The sequence below is a fragment of the Schistocerca piceifrons genome, chromosome 1 (assembly GCF_021461385.2).
Source record: "Schistocerca piceifrons isolate TAMUIC-IGC-003096 chromosome 1, iqSchPice1.1, whole genome shotgun sequence".
NCBI classification, from domain to species: Eukaryota; Metazoa; Arthropoda; class Insecta; order Orthoptera; family Acrididae; genus Schistocerca; species Schistocerca piceifrons.
The window spans coordinates 550,386,737-550,414,059 of record NC_060138.1 but is presented as its reverse complement, the minus strand read 5'-3'; the positions used below and the strand labels follow the sequence as shown (position 1 = coordinate 550,414,059).

Genomic DNA, 27,323 nt, shown 5'->3' with positions numbered 1-27,323 from the left:
TATCCGTTGCTAATTATTTTTTCAGGGAGCAGGCAGGTCGTCCAAAGTGTCCTTTGGATCCTTTCTTCATTGTCCCTGACAAGTGCACCTGTGTAGACTTTCAAGTTCTGAAATTACAAGAGTTGCCTGATTATATTCCTCAAGGAGAGATGCCACGTCACCTTGAACTTTACTGTGACAGGTATGCATTGCAGCTATGTTAGTTTAAATGTATAGCAGTCTTTTCTCTCATGCTGATGAGTTAATTCATGAAGACAGCATTGACCACAATAAACAAATATCATTATTGCCCTGGTCAAATGATGATCGCCATTGTTATTCTGTCATCTTGATGACAATTGAGCGAGGGGCCATCTGATTGACCACAAGGAGGACATAGCTGCTTCCATTTATTAACTTTGTTTGCATTCCTGGAGTTAGTGTGTACTACAGAGATGAGTATTTGCATTCTGTAGCACATTAGTTCTTGCTGTGGAAAAGAATAAGCTAAACAGTTGCACATGTATGTAAAGAAAAATTGGAAAAAATGTCAATTTTGTTTATCCCACACATTGTTTCTTATTTTTTGACATGCACATGTTTAACTAAGTTAGGAAGCTGAATCTATCAACTTTTGCTTACCTCGGTATGGAACACACAGCAGATTAGCCATCAACTTTGAGCTTGTTTTGAATATCATAATAGTTAACTAGAAGTAAGCATAGTGTGAATGTGATGACTCATTTTTATATAAGTTTGGAATCATAATGCCATTAACACATACTTCATGTGGATATCGTGGTAGAAGTGAAAGCCAAAGTGAGGACCAGCGTAATAGTCCTGGAAATTATTGGAATTTTGATTTAAGAACTTCATGGTAATGTCTGTTATTGGGTCCGGGATAGGAAGCAGATTGATACAATGCATACACACACCATTCATATACAAAGTGATGCATGCAATGTCTCTTTATAGTTTTCAAAAGTTTTACAATGACAAGTACCATGAGACGTGAACATGTACTTCAGATTGTAGATTCTATTGTGGTATGTGTTTTCAGCCACTTACCTTTTGTTCATGCTTACCACGAGAATGTAAACAAAGCATGAATTTACAAATTTATGTTGCATAAACACTCCCTCTTCATGTGCAACTCGCGAGTGAATAGATTTTTATTTTGAAGTTTTTGCTTCTCATTTTATTATGAGAGAACAGAACAAAACTTTGCTATCCAAATAATATTGTGCACATTAGTGACACAGCCTTGCTGAGTGGCAGAAGGGTGGAGGAAATAATAGAAAACAGGATACATATTAAATGCCTCCATTTGATACAGTGGCAAGTACCCCCTGCCATGCACTTCACAGTTGTTTGCAGAGGAAGGTTGTGTTTGCTTTTACAATTTAATGCGAATTTCCCTCATGTTGCAGTGTAGGGAATTTAAAATGATAGAATATACACAATGTTAGTATTTGTAACTAATGAATCTACCCTAAATTCACATACAGGTACCTCTGTGAGCGAGTTGTGCCCGGCAATAGAGTCGTAGTACTGGGAATCTTCTCCATCAAAAAAGTTTCAAAACCCAAGGTAAAATTGCTTTAAGTATAATCATTACAATACCATAGAAGAAAATTAAATTGCTGTTTAACAAAATAATGTTGTCAAATGCTTTGTTGATAGGGCACAAATCACTGTTGTGGTAGTGGAACATCCACAAGCTTTTTAAATGTATCAGTATAATATCGATAACAAAGTGCATCTGCTGTATTTCTTAGCTCTGCCGTTGAGAAAACAGATGATGTTCATTATTATTTATTGAGAGCAGGCATTGCATGCACGGGAAACAGCAACAGTTGAAATAAGTTTTTCAGGACAGCTTAAAGTCTTACTCAGTAGGTTTTATTGACTGGTTTCGCTTTATAATATTACAAGAGCATCATCAGAATCTTTGGGGTTTACAGTTTCAAGTGCAGTGGTTGGCTGATTGCATTGTTGGCAATGTAATCAGCCAACCTCTGTAGTTCAGACTATAAATTTGAGAGTTTCTGGTGATGCTTTTCAATATTATAGAGCAAAGTTGGTCAATAAAACCTACTGAGTGCGATTTGAGGCTGCCGTGAAAAACCTTTTGTTATTGTTTAACTAATAAGTTTATTAATGCTTGCCTTTCAAAACTGTTGTTCGGAAATACACATAATGGGCTATCAATTATCATGTCACAAAAAGGACACACACTTATTATTTGATTTGTGGAAGATCACATCCAGCTTTGAACTCCACATGCTTTCTTCGCATTGAAAATCTGTACATTAACATTAAAAAAATTGAAATTATCTAAATTAGAAAGCTGCAATATTTGCATTTGTGTCTGCACAGTTGCAAGTACATGTACAAAAGCTGGTGTAAGTTTAAGTTTGAAAGTTGATGTTTTAAAATAATGTAAATTCTTGGGAAAAACAGCCGCTCGCCTACAGCAGACTGATGTTTGGCGCCATTGATAGGTGTAAAAGTAAATGATACTTTAGCTTTTTAGCTCTTACTCTTTTTCTAGCAAAAGTACACATATTCATATACTCAATGATGCAGACACCCAAACACACACTCCTGTCACCGCAGGAGTTTGCATTTTGGTGTCTGCCTAGATGTGTTCACTTTTGATAGAAGAGGAGACCTTGAAAGCTAGTGTGAATATTGTTTGTTACATGTGTTTGTGCATCATGTTTGTCTGGTATAGAGGTGAATGGTTGTCTTTCCCTTATTTTATGTAAAGTTGATGTTTTGTTTTGTCTGTACTAAATTCCTTGCTTCTTTGCTGAGTTATGGAAGAAATTGGAATGTAAAATTCAGGTGTAAGTTACTGATAAGAAGTTGAGTGTGATAATATCTAACATAGACAAAAATAATCTTTGGATATTATTTTAAAAGTACTTGGAAACACCACTTTTACATTTTTCAAGATACTTCAAAATGGTGTAAAATATGAGAAATAACTTTTTAAGTGGTAAAAATTATTTATGGTCCTGCCTTGCATTTTCGTAGTGTATGTGTAGTATAAGTAGATAATAGATATCAAAATACCCACTAGGGACTTGTTTATTAGGCAATATAGGGTATCTGAATTTTGTACACCATCCTTTGCTGCTAACAGAACTGGAACTGGTAATTGTGTGGGAAGTAGAAATGTTTGATCTAATTTCATTCGTCGTCATCGATGTTTTTGGGAAGCATGCAGTTGTTATTCATTATTTAAGAACGAAACGCTGCACCAGTTACTTATTTTTTTCATGCTCAATGCTTTTTGAGAATTTATTCTCATCGTCAAGTGCAAATATTCACGTATTTTGTGTGATGTGTGCATATGTGCTGTTCTGTCTCTCTCACTCTGTAATAGTGTTTTTGGGGTTATAAGGTATGTCACCACCTCCATTATGCCTAAAACAAACATGTATATGCACACATGCGCAAACCATCATTCATATAGTTTGTGAAGGAAATTTCTCAAAAAATACTTAATGTAAATATTTGCACTTGACAAGAAGTTAAATTCTCGAAACGCGTTTTTGTACGTGTGAAAAAATACGTAACTGGTGCTGTGTTTTATTATTTAAACAAAATATATAACTTGTGCTGTGTTTCATTACTTAAACCAGAAGCATTTTAGCAATGCAAAAACTCAATGCTTAGCAAAAAGTGTTTTGAGAATTTATCTTGTTGTCAAGTGCAAATATTTACGTTAAACATTTTTTATGAAGTTTCCTACACGTACTACATGAGTGGTGGTTTTCATATGTGCATGTGCATTCTCTGTGTAAAAGTGGGCAAACAACGAAATACGCGTTCAGGGTGCCGTGACAATCACGAAGTTGTACAATGGCAGTAGGGACAGTTTCAAAACTTGTGATCCCTCGTTATTTGAATCAACCTAGTTGTTCCAGTTTTTACCATTCAGATCTGTTGAGTGGACTGCCATTGTGTCAAGAAAGTTAACTGCATAACATTTGTAAACACTATTGAAGGCTAAAACCAAGCCAGCAGTATTCTTGTTTAATAAATCAGTTTTTTCTGACAAAAATTGTTTCATAAAGTGTAAAGGACAGGAAAATTATCAATACGTTAACGCAAAATCAGGACCAAATTATCAATGTGAACACAGGAAATTTGATGCAAGCCATGAAAAATGTTGTAAATATTGGGAAAACATTAATTCTGGGAATGTAAAAGTGGGGTTAGTTGTAATTTTACTGCTAATATAAACACGTTTCATTTTAGTATTCACAGAATAGTTTTATGTTTCAATTTAAATGTCCATCTGCATCATGAGACATGATTTGAAAAACCCAAGAAAATTTGTGTGATTAATTTGTAACTTATTTTATCTGAATTTTATGGTTGCTTGTTGGTGCGTTAGGAAATATTGTTAGTAGAGCAAAAATTCACACTTATGGTACTTGGTGAGGTGTTTCGTGGTGTTATCTCATGTTGTCGTACTCTTCAAGCACGATCTGTTGCCCAACATATGTGTATGTCAGTTTAGTAAGTAATTTCTGGTCACCATTCTCAAAGTTAATTACCTGTGTGGTTGTGTTGTGCACTGCCACATGACAGTTTACTTGGATGTCTTCTCTCTCTTGTGATGTATTGGTGCTGGAAGAGAGCTCTACTAAATGATGTAAACAGCTTAGTGGTAATTCTTCTGTATTTTGCGCCCACTGGTTTTCATACACAGCTTCAGTTACAATAATGGATGAACAGATCTTGTAGCTGAGGACAGACACTTGTCTTACCATGACATTAGTGATCAAAATGAGTGACAGTTCTGAAAAAGATGATTCATTGTTTCTGCTGGTGTACATTCTTGAGTACCTCTCATTGTTCTGCGACCTCAAAGGCACCATCAAGCTTTGGCATCCAAAGAACAAGCACTCTGATACAGCAGGTGGAGAGGCTTATTCGCTGTCATGCCTTGTTGATTTCCAGAGCTTATGTGACTTACATTTTATCTGCACAGAGGTAAAACGAGAACATCCAGGGTGGGACATTTTATCCTGACAAACTACGTAAACAAGCACCTTTAATCAGCCTAAGAGAGTAAGAGTGGTACGTGTTATGCCAAAGTATCCAATGTTACACTACAAAGGACAGTTGTTTGGCTTTTGTAAATGCATTTTCATGAACGTGAAGTATGTAGTAAGTCTTTAACTCTAGCTGAGTAAGATAACTGGGAAATGATAAGTTTTCTTCATATTCTAATATCCTTTTGGAGCAATTTTAAAAATAAATGGGGTAAAAATGCTAATGGCTGTTGGTGTGGAAATGGAAAATCCTTTGTGGAAAGTGACTAAAGTTAACAAGCTCATCTGAAGGTTTAACATTGTCCATCCTGGTAGTGTCTTTCGACCGCTCAACTATTCTCTGCGTAGAATGAGATTTTCACTTTGCAGCGGAGTACAGTGGTCTTAGACCATTAACACGTCATATCTGGTGGAGTCCCCCCAAAGCCTGTGAACACAAGACTGTAGTCCAATCTGTGAATGATGGCGGTTCACACATGTCGTGGCACAGACAGGGATGGCATTGTTGGCAATTCCAAGCGACATTTGCAGTATGTGCATGTGTGTTCTTTCCGCTTGAAGAAAATGTGTATCCTGCAAATTGTGTTCCTCGCTTGCTTATGCAGAATTTATCACTTACCACCACAATCAGTAATGACAACTCACAACAAATGGAAGAGAAATTCACTAAACAACTTGCTACGATCATGTTTAATGCTCGCATTATCTATGGATTTCACAGCAGAGTGCTCAGAACACTTCTGAATGCTCATTGCCTGCCGGAGAATGCGTGTGGTAGACACGCAAAACAAGCTCAAAATCGACCGCGGTCGTTTTTGGAAAACGTTAAATGAATGAGTCATATTGTCATTTCAGATAAAGTTCGCACTTTTTTTCATATTCAGTAGTGAATTACATGTTTTTATGCTGCTCAATGAATTTCCCATGTAGGGCATACATCTCTTTGGTTACATTGAACAAAATAATCATGTCATCTACATAACACCAGTAATCTTGTCAACAAGAATTGATTGCTGTATAAAAAGCTTATTTTCCATATTTTTCTTGAAGTACTTGGTCCTCCAAGAGCACTGGTGATAAGTACCGTGATCTGCTCTTTTTCCATGCCTTCTCTGGACAGCACTTCTGCACTCTGTCCATACCACCAGTGTGAGTCTTTTAGTCAGGATGATCTTCTATGTCCTGGACCATGTTTCCCAGTAGTATTTCAAGTAATGATTATGATAAGTGGTTTTTGTTGTGTGTTATATGCCCAAAGTAGAGTTTTCTTCTCGCATTGGTTTTGAGAATTTGTAAGTCTTTGTTCATACAGTGAAACACTGCCACATTTATCACTTTAGCTGCCTGTGATATCCTTAATATCCTTCAGTGTGGCCACATTTTGAAATACTTCACATTTCTTGTGCAATACTGTTGTAAGTGCCCATGACTCAACTCCATCAAGTTGGATACTGAATACATAGCATCAAAGTAGTCATCTGTAAAGTGTGATACTTTACTTCATGACTAGTCAGAACTTTATTTTCTGGAAGGAACTTTTTTCAAAATAATAAAGAAGAATGTTAGTTCTTAGCATCAAGCTACAGACCATAGCTATCTCTTTACTCTGCTTGGATTTTTTTTCATTTAAAATGGAGTAGTTGTACAAGATCCGTTTTAAAACTTCGACAACTTCAAAGAGTTCTACACCAATATTCCATCCTGTGATGTCAGCAATGTAGTGTGGCATTTTGTTATACATTTCCAGTTCATATGGCTGCTCTGCCTGAGCATTGTGTAACTCTTACCTGTCCAGTCACCCAAGAGGATGCTGTCGGGTGCATGCCATTTTAATCACTTATATTTGTTCCACTGTGGCATGCTGCAGACTACTGCTTGAGGGTTTTACTTATGACAAACAGTAATGTATTTGGGAAAATACTCTTGGATTGTTGTACTCAAAGAAATAATATGTTGAAGGCGACTTCTGAGCTTGCATTGTTTGTACTGAACTGTATCAGTTTCATAATTCTTAATTTGCAGTTAATGATGACACTTTCTTTTTGTTCTACAACACACCATTGTCTTAATAGGTTTGATGTGTGCTTTAGTGACTGGAAGACTGACGAAAATCAATATTATTTATTTTTAACAATCTAGGAAAAGACAGATGTCTACTTACTATAAAGAAGACACGTCAAGTTGCAGACAGGCACAATTAAGAGACTTGTGTAAAGCTTTCGGCCACAGCCTTCATCAATAAAAGGGACACACACACACACACACACACACACACACACACACACACACACACACACACACAAAAGCAAGCACACCTCATGCACATACGACTGCGAACTCCAGCATCTCAAGCTAGAATGCAAGTATCACTTGTGATGCAAGCAGCAGTCTGGAGGAGGTGAGGAAGGGAAAGGGATAGTAGTGTATGGGTAAGGAGAGACATGAATGCTGTCTGGTGGAATGTGGAGGAACTAGACTGCCAACAGTCACAGCCTCGGTGTCTCTTTTACTGATGAAGGCTGTGGTCAAAAGTTTTTTAGTTATGCCTGTCTGCTACTTACCGCAAAGAAGACACGTTAAATTGCAATCTGTCTTTTCTTACATTGTTGATATTGCTACCTGGAGTATCCATTATTATCAGTTTTTCTCAGGTTGTTGTAGCCACTTAGTTGATACTTGTTTCTCATTTTTAATAATTGATGGTGTTAATGAGACATGGTTGTGCAGTATGTGCAGGATGAGGAGTAAAACAATGCAAATCTGCTTTGTGTGTTCTTAATTCTATGTTCACTGCCCTGGTTCATGTAAAGTTCCTTTCTTTCTCCTCTTAATTAAGGCAACTTTGTGTTGATGAAGTTGGTACATCAGTTTGTTTCTGTCTCATAACAGACGTTTGTTTATAGTTTAATTTAGGTTCTCTCTCTCTCTCTCTCTCTCTCTCTCTCTCTCTCTCTCTCTCTCTCTCTCGTGCGTGCACGCACAAGAGAGAGAGAGAGAGAGAGAGAGAGAGAGAGAGAGAGAGAGATTTATTAGTAGTAAAACTATTTATTGAATATCCTTCATTGACAACAGTATTTTGATTTTTGCTGATACAGAATAATTGACTCTTCCAATGATGTATGTCAATAATGAAGTGATAATGAATGATGTACAAATGTAGGTATGTTTATTTTGACAGAGTCGTGGAAGGGAACGTGCGCTTGTTGGTGTTAGAGCACCATACTTGCGTGTTGTAGGCATCAGGATTGATGCTGCTGGTTCTGGTTTTAGCAGTCCACAACCAGTGACAGCAGAGGAAGAAGACTCCTTCCGCCGTTTAGCAGCTAGTCCAAATATATATGAGCGTATTGCCAGAAGTGTTGCTCCCAGTATCTTTGGGTTTGCAGACATCAAGAAGGCAATAGCTTGTTTACTGTTTGGAGGTGTGTGTAAAAACTATGTAATGTTGTAAAACTTCAAGATATTTTCATGTTTACTGCATATTTGTGCTTGCTTTTAGTTCCATAGTAGTTGAATTTCCTGTATTAAGAAGCTTCTAGTTGCTATTTTGTCTAAACTGACACGATGAGACCATGGTTGTGTACAATTAATGTAGATGATTCTTACAAAGAAGAAGACAGCAAATGGCCACTATTAATAATGCTATTTATTCAAGTAAATAGCACCATAACAGGTTTCGAATTGACAAATTTATCATCAGACGGCTATTCACAAGATGCACTGTACATAGTCATCAGTTTTTTTTTTTCCTCCCACTGCAGCAAAATATTCTTGGTGTGTTGGTGCCCTTCTGTAGAAAACAATGTTAGAAGCACCCTATGTGAACATAACTAACCTCCAAATGATGTAATACAGGGTAAACAAGTGTGTGGGGTTAAGTGGTTATAGTACTTACATCAAAAATTCTGCAAAATTTTGTTACAGAGTTGCAGGATTGTATTATTGAAATATTGCAAAGTATATGCAGCACTTACATGATTTGCATATCACCACACACACACACACACACACACACACACACACACACACACACACACACTAAAAAGTATTTGCCACATGTGAAGTTGACACAAAGACGGCAGTTTCACAAATACAACAGTGCCAGAGATGTTCTCTCTCAGATATTACAATATATAGATTACTTTGATTTCACAGTATGAATGTTTATAAAGAGTAAATGTAACATCATGAACAATTGCAACACACAGATAAACCTTACATTATGAGCATATAACATTGCAGAAAAAGTTGACAGATGCAGTAATCAGTTTGTGTTAATGCTACTTACAAGGTATTATGTAAACACTGTGCCTGGATATAGCACAATATTATGAAACTGCCATCTTTGTGTCAACTTCACATTTGGCAAATACTTTTTGGTGCGTGCGCGCGCGAGCGGGCGGGGCGGGCGGGCGGGCGGTGCTTTGCACAATATGGTGATATGCAAATCATATAAGTGCTGCATATACTTGGCAATATTTCAAAAATACAATCCTGCAACTCTGCAACAAAGTTTCATGGAATTTTCGATGTAAGTACTATAACCACTTAACCTCACTTATTTGTTTACTCTGTATTACATCGTGTGGAGGTTGGTTATGTTCACATATGGCGCTTCTAACATTGTTTTCTACTGTAGGGCACCAGCACACCAAGAATATTTTGCTACAGTGGGAGAATAGAAATAGAAAACTTGACGATTATGTAAAGTGCATCTTGTGAATCTTGTGGCAGCCGTTTGATGATCAACTTGTAAGTTCGAAAACAGTTACAATGCTATTTACTTAAATAGCATTATTAATAGTGGCTGGTTGCTGTCTCCTTTGTAAGAATCAACCTACATTACTTCTAGTTATTCATAAATAAATGTGTTAGCCTGTCAATTGAGTGTCCATAGTGGTATAATAGAAAACGTTTCTTTTATATTGCTGGTACCAACTGTGAAGCAAGGTTTAAATATACACTGTTTGCTTTTTTATTGTAATGTTCAATTAGTTACTGCACATTTTGAACAATTTCAGATAATCATTCAGAATATGAGTATATGCTAATACTATGCTTAAACTAACATTTTCAAGAACCTAGTACTGTGACTTCCTGCAGGTTTTAGGTGGTGGTATGTAGTAAACATCAGCTTGTGGAATGCCAAATATTATTAAGATCTTGTAATTCAGGTTATAAGCACAGTATAGTTAGCGTTAACGTGGTAGTCGTGTGATGATGATCTTAAGTTTCAAGTAAGTGTGAAGAAATGAAATACAGGGTTATTACAAATGATTGAAGCGATTTCACAGCTCTACAATAACTTTATTATTAGAGATATTTTCACAATGCTTTGCACACACATACAAAAACTCAAAAAGTTTTTTTAGGCATTCACAAATGTTCGATATGTGCCCCTTTAGTGATTCGGCAGACATCAAGCCGATAATCAAGTTCCTCCCACACTCAGCGCAGCATGTTCCCATCAATGAGTTCGAAAGCATCATTGATGCGAGCTCGCAGTTCTGGCACGTCTCTTGGTAGAGGTGGTTTAAACACTGAATCTTTCACATAACCCCACAAAAAGAAATCGCATGGGTTTAAGTCGGGAGAGCGTGGACGCCATGACATGAATTGCTGATCATGATCTCCACCACGACCGATCCATCAGTTTTCCAATCTCCTGTTTAAGAAATGCCGAACATCATGATGGAAGTGCGGTGGAGCACCATCCTGTTGAAAGATGAAGTCGGCGCTGTCGGTCTCCAGTTGTGGCGTGCGCCAATTTTCCAGCATGTCCAGATACACGTGTCCTGTAACGTTTTTTTCGCAGAAGAAAAAGGGGCCGTAAACTTTAAACCATGAGGCATCCAGAAGCTTTAAACTGCGCATACCATCGCCGAATGGAGTTAGCAGTTGGTGGATCTTTGTTGAACTTCGTCCTGAAGTGTCGTTGCACTGTTATGACTGACTGATGTGAGTGCATTTCGAGCACAACATACGCTTTCTCGGCTCCTGTCGCCATTTTGTCTCATTGCGCTCTCAAGCGTTCTGGCGGCAGAAACCTGAAGTGCGGCTTCAGCCGAACAAAACTTTGAGTTTTTCTGCGTATCTGTAGTGTGTCGTGACCATATGTCAATGAATGGAACTACAGTGAATTTATGAAATCGCTTCAATCATTTGTAATAGCCCTGTATAGTTAGCAGATCCAAATAGCATACATTTATCAAAGTGTCATAAATGTTTACAAATATTGTGAAACTCAAAATACAAGACATTCCAAATAATATAAGAATTTTCTGAAAGGCAGTGTATTTGATCTTATCAAACTTGTGTTAACATCTGTTTTGAAAGTGTGACCGGTAATCCCAACTTGAGTTGACAGATAAGATATTTTAATTTTTCCCTCTGAAATTCCGCCAAGTGTCTATGATCTTATTGCCCAGAATTGTATAAGACAAAATACAAGTGCTGCTTGATCAACTGACTGTTGTAAACCAAATAGATGGGTAGGGCTTCATTCATAATGATAACCTTTGAAACTTCCCTAAGGATGGTTCATATGACATATTTCAGCTTACCAGAATCAATGTGCAGAAGTCAACTGCATTGGTGGCCCAGGTCAGGGTTTACAATTGCGGTAAACGTCTGGTCCCTTCTGTCTGAACTGGAGTCCTTTCCGTTACCACCTCTCCTCGAGATCCATTCACATATACTTCAATGGAGTACACCTAGGCCGCAGATTCTTCTGGACCTTTCGCATTGCCTTCAGGACTCTGTTAATGCTGCAGCCCTCTATCACCTCCTCCCAATTCTTGACATGTACCGGAGCCAGGAAGTGGTTTACACCGACTGGTCGATGGCTGATGATCACATAGGCTTTGCATATGTTCGTGGAGGACATATTGAACAGCATTCCTTGCCAGATGGCTGCAGTGTTTTCACTGCAGAGCTGGCGGCCATATCCTTTGCTCTTGAGCACATCTGCTCATGCCCTGGCAAGTCATTTCTCCTGTGTACTGACTCCTTGAGCAGCCTACAAGTTATTGACCAGTGCTACCCTTGCCATCCTTTGGTAGCGTCTATTCACGAGTCCATCTATGACCTGGGATGGTCCCGTCGTTCAATGGCGTTTGTGTGGACCCCAGGACACATCGGAATACTAGGCAACGAACTCACCAACAGGCTGGCCAGACAGGCTACCCAGAAACTGCTTCTGGAGGGGCGTTTCTGAAACTGACCTACATTCTGTCTTACGCTGCAGGGTTTTCGGCTTTGGGAGACGGAATGACGTAACAGCACGCACAACAAACTGCGTGCCATTAAGAAGAGTACGATTATGTAGAAGTCTTCCTTGCGGTCCTCTTTCAGGGAATCAGTTGTCCTCTGCTGGCTCCGCATTAGCCATATGTGGCTAATGCAAGATTACTTTCTTTGTCACAAGGACCCACCTTAGTGTTGCTGTGGCTCACAAATGACGTTTGTCCACCTCTTTGCTGGACTACCCACTTTTAACCGCTCTGCAGTAGAATTTTAACTTTCCCAGCACCCTACCTTCGATGTTTGGTGACAGTGCCTCAACAGCAGCTGTAGTTTTACGTTTTATTCATGAGGGTGGGTTTTATCATTTGATGTAAGTTTTAGTGCATGTCCTTTGTCCCTCTGTGGCCTCCACCATAGTGCTTTGAGGGTGGAGGTTTTAATGTGTTGCAGAGTGGCTGGCTTCTCCATTTTATTCTCATGGTCAGTCAGCCATGGTAATGTTCTCTCTTGTTTTGATCTCTTCTCCATGTTTCTTGTGTCTCTCTGTGGTTTTGTTGTCTGATTTTGTCCATTTTTAGTGTTTGTTGCCCTTCTGTCATTGTTGTGGTTTTCTCCTTTCTTCCAGCTGTGTTTTGTATGTCTCGATTATTTTACTCCCACCCTTACGGAATTATTTTAATTGAAATGAGGGACTGATGACCTCTTTTAAACCAACCAACCAGAAGTTAACATGTGTAAGAGATTGAAAATGTGTGTCAGTGCGGGAGGGGTGGGTTGCCTTACACCTCCTGTCTTCCGTAATCATAATCAGCCCCTTTTAATTATTAATGAACTAAAGTCTTTTTCTCCAAAACCTAATTTTGTTTTTTTATTGGATTTGCGTAATGTGCCATGGCAGTTGTTCATTATGAAACTATAACCAAAGTGACACATCATGCCCTGCAAATGTCCACCATGTTTTACTATCTTTTGACTTTTTTTCTGCATATTGACCCACCTCAGACCATAATGACTACTTGTGTATGGTTTTTCCCTTTGGCCTTTTTATTTGTGTAATATATAGAAGAATTCTTTAAGCTTTGTTAATGCCTTTCATTCACACGCTAAATTTGAAATTTTATTGGTGTCTTTACCTTAAAAAGAAACACAAATGTTAGCTTTTTTGCTGAATTTTTAAGTTTATTCTTTCTGGACTCGCAGTTCAGTCTTCTGACTGATTTTGTTATAAGCTTCGGAAATGTCACATTTCCATTCTGCTCAAAAGGAATGACCTGAAGTATTTTTATATCCAAATTCACAGTATTTTACTGTCATAAATGACTTGCGTGACATTACTGGTGAAATTAAATGTTGTCGGCTCTATTGTATCTTGAATCACAATTCCTTCCCTTGACAGGCCACCTTTTAACTGGACACCCCTAATATTTCAGAGCTTGTAGATTTGTTCTCATCTGATTAATGTCATTATTATCTCTGCATCGATGAAAGATTCCAGATTACCTTCATAGTGACCTCTGGAAGGGAACTGCTAGTGGAGAGGTGACCTTGAGCAAAATATGGAGAAATGAATTAAAGGATAACACTGTAGGAGTCTGAACCTGGATTGTCAGAAATCTAAATGTATTAAGAAAGCTAGAAAATCTGTAAAGGTAAATCAAAGGCTCAATCTGGATGTAGTAGGAATCAGTTAGGGAAAATGGCAAGAAGATAAAGATTTATGTTAAGGCAAATGTACGGTGATAACCAACAGCAGCAGAAAATGGTTATGAATGGGAAAGTAGAGCAAAGAGTGAGTTTACTGTGAACATTTCAGTGATAAGATTATTCTTATCACAATCAACACCAAACCAGTGCCAGAGACTATAGTTCAGGTATACACATGATGAGATTTATTATATGAGACACCTGAGTAGATAACTCAGATTTTAAAGGAAGATGACCAACAATTAATATGGGGGGTGGGGGGTGGAGGGGAGCAGTATAGTGGTAGAAGGAATAGAGGACGCAGTTACAGAGAATACAGATCTTGACAGTAGAAATGAGAGGGGAGAGACCTTAGAGTTCTACAAAAACTTCAGTCAATAACAAATACACGGTTCAAAAAATCAGAAGAGGAGATGGTATACTTCAAAAAGTCTAGGGCACATAGGAAAATACCAACTGGATTACATCATGGTGAGACGGAAATTCTGAAATCTGTTGTTGGATTGGTTGACATAACGAGGAGCAGATATGATGATACTGATTGTAATTTAGTGTTGAGCAAGAATAGAAGTTTAAAAAACTCCTCAGAAAGAACCAAGGTACAAGGAAGTGGCATAGTGAATTATTGAGCAATTGTGGTGCACGTTTGAAGGCTTTAGGTACTACGTTAATGAACAGACGTGTTTAAAAGCACTAGTCATAGATACTGGGTGGACCTATATTTATAAGAAAAGTAATTGTGAAGAAATTACATGTGACAGAAGAAACACTTCAGGTGAATGGTGAAAGAAGGAAATATGAAACTGTACAAGGAAAGGAGGAAACACAGCAATGTAAGTAACTTAGAAAATGCAAAGGAGTTGAAGTAAAAATTTGTGCAGGTGTAATATGAAAAAATAAAAAAGGAAATGATCATCGAAAGGCAGGATTCAGCACCCTGAAAATTCAAATTAACTTTCCAAGAATTTAAAAGCAAAGTTGTCATCATTGTAAATGCAGAAGGGATTCTACTATTGAACACAATGGGGAACAGGTAAGCCGGATTGGTATCGATGGAGGAGTCAGACCAAGTGTGTCCCACAACGTAGGGCTGGGGGGTTCTTTAGGCGTAGGGAAGCCAACTGTCCTGGGGAGTAAACCCTAAAAAAATCCAGGTCCTCCAAGTCGGGGGTTGGGCGTGAGGCTAACAACCCCATTCCGGGAAAAAGTGCTGTTGCGGATACTATACACGTGCCTCGGAACAGCAAGGATTGCCTGTTGACAACATTGGCGAGAAAAGCGGTTTAAGAGAAGGAACACGGTTATTCGGATAGCCAACTGGAATGTGAGGACACTCAAGAGGCCTGGCAAACTACAAGAAATTGGGAATGAACTAGATAAGTATAAAGTGAAAATAGCAGCAACACAAGAAACTAGATGGAAAGGAATGATAGTGTCGGGGGAACATTTAATGATGTATAGAGGTGGAGATACAGGCCTTTATGGCACTGGTTTCCTTCTACGTAGGTCTATGAAGGCTAATGTAATTAGTTTTATGGCAATAAGTGACAGAATGTGTTCTCTAAGGGCAAAATTTTTTAACGTTACAATAGTGAATGTCTATGCCCCTACGAAGGAGGCAGATGAAGATGCAAAGGATATATTTTATGCCAAGTTGGAAGAAGAAATAGGTAAAATTCAAAGACATGATGTGAAAATAATACTTGGAGACCTAAATGCAAAAATAGGGAAAGAAGAGGTATATAGAAGCATAATAGGAAAGGAAGGCCAACACAATGACAGTAATCGATCTGACTGATAGACTTCACCAGTGGGAAGAACATAATAATAAAAAGCACCTATCACCCAAGGAAAGATATTAAGAAATGTACATGGGTATCACCAGATGGAAACACAAGAAACCAAATAGATCATGTACTCAGACAAAAGGCATGCATCAAATATTACGGAAGTTAGCAGCTGCAGAGGGGTAGATGGAGACACAGACCACTACTTAGTATGAATTGGATATAGGCAGAAGATAATTTGGTAAGAAACCAAAGGAATAAGATAAGAATGAAACATAATATACAAAGGCTCCAAACGAAAGAAACACAGGAAGAATATAGGTAGAAACCAGAAGAGATATTGGAAGCAGGGGAAACTCTAGGAATGAAGATAATGTGGAAACTAAATGGGAGTCGTTGAAAAATGCCATTAGCGTAGCTGCAGAAAAGATACTGGGGAGAGAACAATGCAAAAGGGTTGTTAAGTGGTTTGATGAGGAATGCTTAATGGTAATACACAAGAGAAATGAAGTGAGTCGGAGAATGTTGCAAAGGAACACGAGGTTAGCGGCAGAAGAATACAGAGAAAGAGGAAAAGAGCGGATAAGCTTAGTAGGGTACAGAAAATGCAGCATGAAAGGAGAAGGATAGAGCAGGTGGATGAAATGGGAGACAATAAAGAGATCAGAAGGTTCTATGAAAGAAAAAGATATTTGAAGAAAGGTTTCCAACCTCTAGTAGTTTTCTATAAGGATAAGGACGGAAATCTAATTGGAGATAAAAGCAAAGTCCTTGAAAGGTGGCGAAAGTATTTTACCAAACTGCTTGATTTTAAAGAAGGGGATAAAGAAGAAGGAACTGTGATTGAGAATGAAAGGGAACAGGACTCAGAATGGGAATCAGAGTTAGATGTAGAGGATCGGGAAGAGGAAGTAGTACCAGAGCTAGAGGAAGTGAAGAATGCTATCAAGAGCCTGAAAAATAATAAAGCAGCAGGAGAAGAAGACATAGAGGCCAAATTATTAAAATATCGGGGAAAGAAAATGGAGGCGGCACTCCATGAATTGATAAGGGAAATACGGATAAAGTAGGTAATGCCCAAGGATTGGAACATGGTAATTATCTGCCCGTTACATAAAAAAGGCGACAAATCAGAATGTAGCAATTATTGTAGAATCTCTCTTGGAAGTAACATATAAGATATTTAGTAAAATTTTAGCCTCCAGTCTTGAAGGGATATTGGGGGACTATCAGGCTGAATTTAGGAGGAACAGATCCATGATGGATAAGATATTTTTATTAAGACAAGTTCTAGAGAAGTTTTATGAGTATGACAAGCAACTATGTCAGTTGTACACTTGCTTAAAATCAATGTACGACAGCCTACACAGGAAGAAAAGTATACAGACCCTGAAAGAATTTATAATACCATTAAAACCGGTCAATTTAAGAGAAATGACAATGAAAGCAACAGTGTGTAAAGTAAGAATAGAGCAGGAACTGTCTGGTGAATTCCAAGTACAGAGGGGGCTACAACAGGGAGATGTGATCTTTGCAATGCTATTTAATTTAGTTTTTGAAAAGGTGATGCGGCAAATGCTGATAAACCCAGGAGGAACAATACTTAATCGACAAGTTCAAGTGGTAGCATATGAGCATGATGTAGCTTTAATGGCAAGGAATGTTATGGCGCTAAAGGAGAACTACGATAAGTTAGAGGAAGCAGCAAGAGAAGTAGGTTTAGACGTAAACATAAACAAAACAAAGTATATGGTGATGGGGGAGCCCAATATAAATGGACAAAAGAATTCAGTAGTAATGAATGGGAAAGAATATGAAAGAGTGAAAACATTTAAGTATTTAGATTCTGTAATAACGGAGGACAATAAAGTAGCAGTAGAAATTCAAGAAAGGATAGTGAGTGGAAATCGTTGCTATTTTGCCTTGCAGAATGTATTTAATTCCAATAATGTTAGTAGGAATACAAAAATCAAAATATACACAACCATATTAAGACCTATAGTAATATATGGATCAGAAGGCTGGGTATTGACGCTAAAGGAGGAGAACTGGTTATTGAGATGAGAAAGAAAGATACCAAGAAGGATTTTTTGAGAAGTGAGAGGGGAAGATGGCTGGAGAGTAAGGACAAATGCAGAACTACAAACACTTTTTGGACAGATGGATATTGTTGTTAAAATTAAGCAAGGAAGAAGTAAGATGGGCAGGACATGTACAGAGAATGCCAGAAACTTGGAGTGTCAAGAAAGCTTTCATGGAAAACCTGACAGGTGAAGGTGAAGAGGTAGACCCAGATTGTGATGGCCTAGAGGTTCGGAAATTGGGTGACTTGTAGGGTGTTTCAACAGTGCTGTGGAGAGCCTCTTAACACTTGGCGAAACTGAAACCACATCCAGACATCATGGGGTTGTGCGACCACCCCTCATTGCAGATGTCTGGTGTCGTAAGCTAGACATACGGAAAACAGGCAGCGAAGTGTGGCGGAACTAACATCAGACTGTAGTGTTGGGCAGAGTAAAAGTGTGTCTGAACACACAGTGTACCACACTCCTGACAATGGGCCTCCGCAACTGATGACACATGCGTGTTCCAATGTTAGTACCGTGACATTGGCAACTAGGTCTGAAATGGGCAAGTGATCAATGGCTCTGGACATTTCGGTGCAGTGGCAGTGTTTTGCATTATCTGACAAATCACGATACCTTTTTCATCATGCCAATGGGAGGGTGCGAATCTGTCATCTTCCAGGAAAACAGCTCCTTGACACCAGTACGGTTGGCTGCTCCATTATGCTCTGGGGAACGTAAGTCTTTGATACAGAACAGTGGAGTAAATTAATGGACTTTCTAAGGAAGAATGCAGTCGACTATGGAGATAAAAGGCTGATTAAGAGTCTATACCTACAACAGAACATAAGAGCACAAATTAGATGAGATGGTAGAGGAAAGCACAGATGAGAGGGGGGTGTGAGGTAAGACCTCTCTCTTAGTTCAATAAAATGCGGGAAAAAGTGCAATAAAAGTAAGAACAACTAAAAAGATATAGAAAAAAATTAATGCTTTCAAATATCTGGGAAGCATAATTATGGAAGGCGTAAGATGCAATAAGGAGGTGAAAACATGTACAGAAATTGTCAAGGAGGCATTTAATATGAGGAGAGGTGGCTTCTATGTGGGTACAAGAACAGGGACTTGAGGAAGAGACTGGCAAAGTGCGGAGCATGGTATTATATGGATCTGAGGCTTGCACACTGAAGAAAAAGAAAGAAAGGAGAATGGAAGCAGTGAGATGTGATTTGGAGGAGGATGGAAGGGATAAAATGATAAGACAAAGTGATAAATGAGGTGTCAGGAAGAGAGAGAAATCTTAAAGGTAATTGTGAGGAGGAAATAGGATTGGCTTGCACATTTGATAATAGATTGTTTACTGATAGATGCTATGGAAGGAATGGTGAATGGAGGAGGAGGAGGAGGAGGAAGAAGAAGAAGAAGAAGAAGAAGAAGATGATGATGATGATGATGATGATGATGATGATGATACTAGATGGTGGATAGCGTAAGGATAGAAAACAATGATAAGAAAACAGAGGGTAGCAAATGACAAGACTGCTTGGAGAGCTACATGTGAAGACTTGCTCTAGGGCAGAACACGTGGTGGTGGTGGTGGTGGTGGTGGTGGTGGTGATCAGTTTGGCTTTAGGGAAAGTAAAGCACCACAAAGACAGTTGTGCACGACTTGTGAAGACACCTTGGCAACCACAACAAGCTTTCAGCATCTTAAATGGGCAAGAGATTTGAAATTCTCAGTAAATTAATTAAACACCATAGAGAAAGAAACGAAATATACAATACACACAAAAACCAGGAAGGAACAATACAAATGGAAGACAAAGAACTTGCTTGGATTACAAAGGGTGTCCCCCCATGAACCATGGATCTTGCTGTTGGTGGGGAGGCTTGCGTGCCTCAGCAATACAGATAGCCGTACAGTAGGTGCAACCGCAACGGAGGGGTATCTGTTGAGAGGCCAGACAAATGTGTGGTTCCTGAAGAGGGGCAGCAGCCTTTTCAGTAGTTGCAGGGGCAACAGTCTGGATGATTGACTGATGTGGCCTTGTAACACTAACCAAAATGGCCTTGCTGTGCTGGTATTGCGAACAGCTGAAAGCAAGGGGAAACTACAGCCGTAATTTTTCCCGAGGGCATGCAGCTGTACTGTATAGAGTATCAAACCAGTTTCAGGACTGAAGACAACAACAACAACAAAGGGTGTAAGGTAGGTATGCAGCCATTCTCCTTATACTGAAGAAGCAGTGAAGAAAATGAAAGAAAGGTTCAGAAGTGATATAAAAATTTTCAGTGAAAGGGTATCAACAATAATACTTGCTGGTGATATTGTGATCCTGAAAGTGAGAATGGACTGCAGGTCCTGTTGAATGAAGTGAACAGTCTACTGAGTGCAGAATACATATTAAGAATGAACCAAAGAATCCCAAAAATATAGAGAAGAAGTAGAAATGTGATTAGCAACAAACTTGCCATGAAAACTGGTTTCACATTTGTAGGCTAAGTGAAGGAATTCTGCTACAGGGAAACAAAATAATATGACAGACAAAGGGAAAATACAAGGTGCAGACTAGCACAAGCAAAGAGAGCATTTCCTCACCAAAAGTAGGTGCCTAGTCTCAAAATGGGTCTTAATTTGAGAATGAAATTTCCAAGAAATTGGGTCTGGACTGTGGGGAAACCCGGAAAAGAAGTGCATCATTTATATCAGATTGTTCATACATTCTTTATACCCTCAGTATCTTTACATTTTGGTGAATTATATATTAGGTTTCAGTAATAGACGGCAGTAGTGGCAAGTGGGGATCGGGTGGTTGGTCATAGGTGTAATACAAGCTTAGGCATCTGTAAACATAATGCCATAAAAATATTGGTCGATTTGTGATTGCATCATAAGGTTATTCTCAATTAAGTACGTCAACTTACGTACCCATTTCTCACCATTTGCTGGTAGTTTTAATTTTCTGCTTTAACATTAAGAAATCTGCGGCTGTGGCTCTTAAAATGCTGGGTAAGACCATTGGTGAGGGAACTATTAGTGGAAGAACGTGCAGAGAATGTTTTCAATGCCTTAAGAACGGTGATTTTGATGTCAAAGACCGGCATGGCAGTGGAAGACAGAACATTTTTGTAGCTACTGGAGAACAGACGAAGACACTCACAGGACATCGTTATCAAAAGGAGTTGATGCGTTCAAGCCCAGCACTGAAACACAAACGGCATCAATACAGCGATACACACATAAAGGTAATTTTGCAGCAGGTCAGTGCTCGACTCCATGTCGCAAAACCCGTCAAAATTTACATGGAAACGTTGAAATGAGAAGTCTTATCTCCCCCTCCCCCTCCCCCTGCGCCATATTCTCCATACATTGCTCTCTCTGAATACCACCTATTTCGATGAGTGGCATACAGTCTGGCTGGCCAGCACTTCCGATCATATGAACAAGTGCAAAATTGAATCGATTCATGGATCCCCACAAAAGACTCCCAGTTCTTCCGCCACGGGATTCGTATGCTATCCGAAAGATGGGAGAACGTAGTGGCCAGCGATGGGCAATACGTGTGTGTGTGTGTGTGTGTGTGTGTGTGTGTGTGTGTGTGTGTGTGTGTGTGCATTTTAAAGTATGCTGATGAGGATAAATAACAGCAAAATCTGTGCACTCTGTGCAAAGTTTCAAAGAAAGTTACAGTTCTGGTGTATAATATTTTGATGGATGAAGATAATTATAAATTGTTGGAAACATTCGTTTCAGATTATACAGCGGTACTTTGTTTGTGTGAAAAGTGTCATAGACAGTGACTGAGAAATTTTTCATCGGATCCTGTTTCCTATATGTGATAGTTCCAAAAATAATTTGGAAAGTAAGAAATAACTATAGTCAGAAGCTTCAATCCAGTTAGTGAAGGGTGTTCAGAAGCTTCACGTGATAGATACAGACAAAAATTTTGTTGGAGCTTGTTAGTAAATGTTTAGTGGTTAGCAGTGAAGGATTAAATAACATTTCATGTGTCTCAAGTTGGCCTATTTATCTAACTTCTCTTCCTCTTTGTTTTTTGGATATATAGTTTCAACTGATGTTTCATATTCTTGTTCACATTGTTTCATCAAAAATTTGCCTTTCTTCTCAACAGGTTCAAGAAAGCGGATGCCTGATGGTTTGACCCGGCGTGGAGATATCAATATACTATTGCTGGGTGATCCTGGTACTGCTAAATCTCAGTTGCTGAAGTTTGTGGAACGTGTCTCCCCTATTGCTGTTTACACATCAGGAAAAGGGTCCTCTGCTGCTGGGCTCACAGCATCTGTAATCAGGGACCCTTCCTCAGTGAGTGCAGTCACATATTTTGTTTCAGTTCTGATAGTAAGATATTGAACACTGGAGATACCATATCAAATTGCATAATTTCGGAACATTTTCCTGCTTGACAATCATGGATTTCGATGAAATTTGATGTGAACGTTTGCACATTCTCCGGTGAACATTGATAAAGGGTAATGTTCATTGAAGCAATACTGGCTGAGGTACAGTCTCTTATTTTAGTGGCTGAGGTACAGTCTCTTATTTTAGTGGCTGAGGCACAGTCTCTTATTTTAGTGGCTGAGGCACAGTCTCTTATTTTAGTGGCTGAGGCACAGTCTCTTATTTTAGTGGCTGAGGCACAGTCTCTTATTTTAGTGGCTGAGGCACAGTCTCTTATTTTAGCGGCTGAGGCACAGTCTCTTATTTTAGTGGCTGAGGCACAGTCCCTTATTTTAGTGGCTGAGGCACAGTCCCTTATTTTAGTGGCTGAGGCACAGTCTCTTATTTTACTGGCTGAGGCACAGTCTCTTATTTTACTGGCTGAGGCACAGTCTCTTATTTTACTGGCTGAGGCACAGTCTCCTATTTTACTGGCTGAGGTACAGTCTCCTATTTGACACCATATGCGCCTGCACAGAGCAAGTGCAAATTAATGTCGACTTTGAGCAGGCAGGGTGTATACGACCCAGGACAACCAGGAGATCGGGAAAAACCTGGAAATTTTTTAGAATTCCGAGGAATTTTTCGTTGTTTTAGTTTTCAGTTAAATTTTTGTAATTTTGACTGGTAAGAATCGATACTCTAACAAAAGATATTACTGTACCCCTCTACTGCAGAATAATACTGCAACAATAAAACGTGAATGAGAAGAAAAAAAAACATAAATTGCAAGGAAATGTGCCATATGCTACAACAAAACACAGTGCTCATACAAGCGTTTGCCAACAGCAAAATGTGTCAAAGGCTTTAGGAAGATGCTTCATAACAACAAATTGCCTCCGATGAGCGTGACGTCACAACTGTTTACATTAGATTCGTTTTAGCATTTACGAGCGGGCTCATGTGCATGCGCAGTTGAGTGGCATATGAGTGATACCTTTTCCCATTTCTGGCTACAGAAATGTGGCTGTCGGCTGTGTAAGCGGTTGCAGCAAGCAGCTAGAGCAACTGGGAAAAATTTTACTGCCGCGCCCAAGCTGCCAGATTCACGCATTCGCAGGGGGCCCGTATCTATGAGGAAGGGGGTGGGGGGCGCCAAATTCATATTCTTGAGGTGAAAAAACCTTGTTTCACAAAGCGCCTAGCATCCAGCGCACGTTGGTCTATCGATTACTCATGATTTTGATGCTCATCCCTGTTGGTTTTTGGACGCACTCTGTAAGTTAATTTTGGTTCTAATTTGCCTTGTGGTTCTTAGATACAGTTGTGGAAACAGTAAACCAATCATACTTTTCACTGGCATTTTCATACGTGGATATTTTATTGCATTCACTGATGGGGAGCTGACTTCGTGCGGTGTGTACACAGTTCTGTCATGAAACCGGACTGATCAGTGTTATAAAGAGCAGTTGCGGAGATAACAGCAAGTTTCATCTTTACATGAGTTATGAATTTCTCTATAGCATTATCTATCACTGGCAGTTGCTCCACACGTTTATGCGACATAAACTTGGTAATTTGTGACTTCCTATTCTGTACAATTTCTTGAACCTGCTTAGCCAGATCAACGAAGCCTGGAAATTAGCAGTGTTCGTGTCAGATAAAATTCGGAGGGCCCAGTCTTGTAGTTCTCCCTCTCATGAGCGGTTCTAAATCTTGCGAACAGTTTTTCGTTCAGATGGTTTTGGTTTTCCGTTTGGCGCATGTTCCTTTCTTCATGTAATTCATTTTCCATTTGTACAGTCCACGCTCCGATTTTACGAAACGAAAACTCCTTTGCACACTGTAACTTAAAAGTGTTTTCCCTGCAACGTTTAACGAATATTTCACTGCCTTTTCTTTGTCGCTGAAAGCTGTGGCAGTATGTGGTGTGGTTGGTGGTGGTGTTTTTTTTTTTTTTAATAAAGTTTGGTAGGTATTCTTCTTCAGAAATGACATCATCCAAACCACAATTCTTCGAATCATCACAGTTATTTCCTATTTCTTCTAACGTATCAACAATTTCACATGAGATGTTGATATCATTCGAATGAGTGTCAAGAAAATCAACTAAGAAATGACACATTTGTACATCTGCAGGAGAAGTAGGTGATTTCGACTGGAAACCACATTCTTCATATTTCATCATTGCTAGATTGAGAACGTTAATTGGATTCCACATTACTGTGAAACTAGAAGAAGGAAAAAGGTACTATTAGCAGGCATTCCTTACGAAAGCACAATCAATATTAATTCAACCTTATCTGTAATGTCAGTACTTACCAATACTGTAAAAAGCAACTGATAATTTGAAATAGATGTTACTTGAATGGCTAATTCGAGATAATAGTAACTGTGTACTGTAGTGTCAGAGAAACTATCAATGAACAGTAACCTGAAACGTCCTTTACAAATTACAATCCAGTTGTGTCGTGTTTCCTATTTAAAAAATGTACCACCGACCGTGGCTGTATGTGAGCCTAGTTATGCATGTGCAGTTGCTACAGTGCCAGTAAGGGTGTAATTTGTATGACTGCCTGGCACGCTATGAATTTGGCAGTTTTCAGTCTTTTTTAAAAAACTTTAAGTGCCTCTTAGCAGCTCAAATTTTGACAGTGCATTTCGTTCGTTGTCTTCTTCCTATGTAAAAAATTTTAGCTTAGGTTTTGATATGTCTTATTGGACCATTCCCTTGTAAGACCACACACACATTTGATTTTAGTGGTGTGTTCCAGCTACCACAGAGTACAGGTAGAAAGAAATAGGATGTGACACTTCAGACAGATGTTGAAATAGCAGATAGTGAAATAATTGATCACACAGTAGAAAATCAACTGTAATTGGGCAACAGAGGGAAGGCATTTGGAGCTAATGAAATACCTGTACTATTCTTTATAGATTATGTGAAAGAACTTGCTCACCTTCAGAAGCAATTTGTCTTCTTAATACAGATGGCCATGTGTTTCAGGATTCAGGAATGTCCACTTATTTTTCAGTGTGCATATATACAAACAAAATAGCACCAAATTTTATAATCCTCACCTTCCCACCCCCATGTTCAAGAGGTGAAAGTTCAAATTGTCTTAGACATCACATTGATAATTTTGAGCTTCTGTCAAATCTTAAGACATCTTCTTTTGCTACTAGACAACTTCCACAGTGTAGAATTCAGCACTTCGATAAACAACATGTTGCAGTCAATTTGTTTGATAGGACCTAATAGTGACGTTTTCTGTGATGTGTTCTACATGCAAAAATCTGTATTTGAAATTATTGACTAACAACTATAACCTACATTAGTCTACAAACTGTTTAACATTTCTTTCTTAAAAGCTGACTTTTTCTTAAAGTGAGGTTCTTTAAAACGAAATTCCAGTAACACTGGCAATTTCACCGTGGCCGATGGAAATGCATTTCAGGCAGAAATTTCTTAAAAAGCAGGTTCTTTAATACAGGGTTTTTACTGTACTTTCTCACGCGTACATCTCACAATGTTACAACAACAGGAAAAATCAAAGATATGAGAGCTCATTTAGAGGTTTAATGACAACTGTTTTTCCTGTGCATCATTTGTGAACAGGAAAGGGTGGAAACGGTGGAGCAAGAAGCACCCTCCACCACAGGCTATTAAGTGTATTTCAGAGTATACATGTAGATACTTCTGCTTCCTCTCTGTCACCCCCCCTTCCTTTCCCCCAATCAAATACCTTTCAATCTCTTGGGATGTTCATGCAATTGAGTGGTCTCTGAACCCAACTAAGCAATGAACTAATGCTGTCTAGAATTTGTCTATAATCTATTTATCCTGTTTCTGTTCTTAAAACATAAATCGTATTGAATAGGTGACTAGAAAAACTTAAATTGTAGGTTGGTGTGATCTTGTTGCTATTCAGTATTTGTATTTTCTTTACAATTTCTAGAGAAACTTTGTCATGGAAGGAGGTGCTATGGTCCTCGCTGATGGTGGTGTTGTTTGTATCGACGAATTTGACAAAATGAGAGAAGATGATCGTGTGGCAATTCACGAGGCCATGGAACAGCAAACCATCTCTATTGCAAAGGTAGCTGCTGATGGGTATTTACAATTGAGAACATGTGTAATTTTCATACACATTAGAAGTTTATTTCATTTGAAAGGTTTAATGGAATTGTTTCAGGCTGGAATTACCACCACATTAAATTCTAGGTGTTCAGTACTTGCAGCTGCGAACTCCATTTTTGGGAGATGGGATGAAACCAAAGGTGAAGAAAATATTGATTTCATGCCTACTATTCTGTCAAGATTTGATATGATCTTCATTGTGAAAGATGAGCACAATGAAGCAAGAGATAAGGTCTGTAGTTAGAGGGCTGTATATTTTTATTACAGACTAAAACAATTTTTTAGGAATAGTTCTCTAATATTAGTGCTTATAACACATTTTATTTGCAGACTGTTGCTAAGCACATAATGAATGTGCACATGAACGCAGGTCAAACGTCTGAGGACAACACAGATGGAGAAATACCTTTGGCACTTATGAAGAAATTTATCAATTACTGTCGCCTGTAAGTATTGATGTTCACTATTCACAAAGTAGTGCAGAATGTTATATTTTTATCCATGCTACTGGTTGGCAAAACTTAATTTTGGCAACAGTGATAGTGTAAAATTTTTTCCAGTTACGAAAGTAATGCCTTTTCAAAGATAACTGAAATATCTGCTTACTGACATAAATTATGGCAATGGCTTCACAGATAAGTTAATGAAGAAGATTTTTTCTCATTGTAGAGCAGGAGTGTGAAAATATTCTTAAAAATGTGAATACAGAGAAATTAGTACTTTTAACAGCTATGTTACTGAGAACTGGGCAAAAATACTTCAGTTTCACCATTCACTAACTGATCATGCACCTGTACAGATTATACAAAAACAAAATGTGGACTCACCTATCTGTCATTTGCCATTATTACCATGTTGTACTCTTCACCCTAAAATCTGGGGGGGGGGGGGGGGGGGGGGGGGAAGCTTCACGTACCTGTAGAC

The 27,323-nt window shown here is 38.7% G+C and overlaps 1 protein-coding gene across 2 annotated transcripts in view; it reads left to right on the top strand.

Annotated features, from left to right (window-relative positions):
- LOC124800482 (DNA replication licensing factor mcm5) overlaps positions 1–27,323 on the top strand; it is an 83,371-nt gene that overhangs the window by 45,219 nt on the left and 10,829 nt on the right. For both annotated transcript variants that reach the window (XM_047262998.1, XM_047262999.1), the window contains exons 5-11: positions 26–181; positions 1,488–1,569; positions 8,233–8,476; positions 21,990–22,183; positions 26,218–26,358; positions 26,455–26,631; positions 26,730–26,845. In XM_047262998.1, coding sequence (XP_047118954.1) covers positions 26–181; positions 1,488–1,569; positions 8,233–8,476; positions 21,990–22,183; positions 26,218–26,358; positions 26,455–26,631; positions 26,730–26,845 — 1,110 coding nt within the window. The remainder of the gene's footprint in view (positions 1–25; positions 182–1,487; positions 1,570–8,232; positions 8,477–21,989; positions 22,184–26,217; positions 26,359–26,454; positions 26,632–26,729; positions 26,846–27,323) is intronic.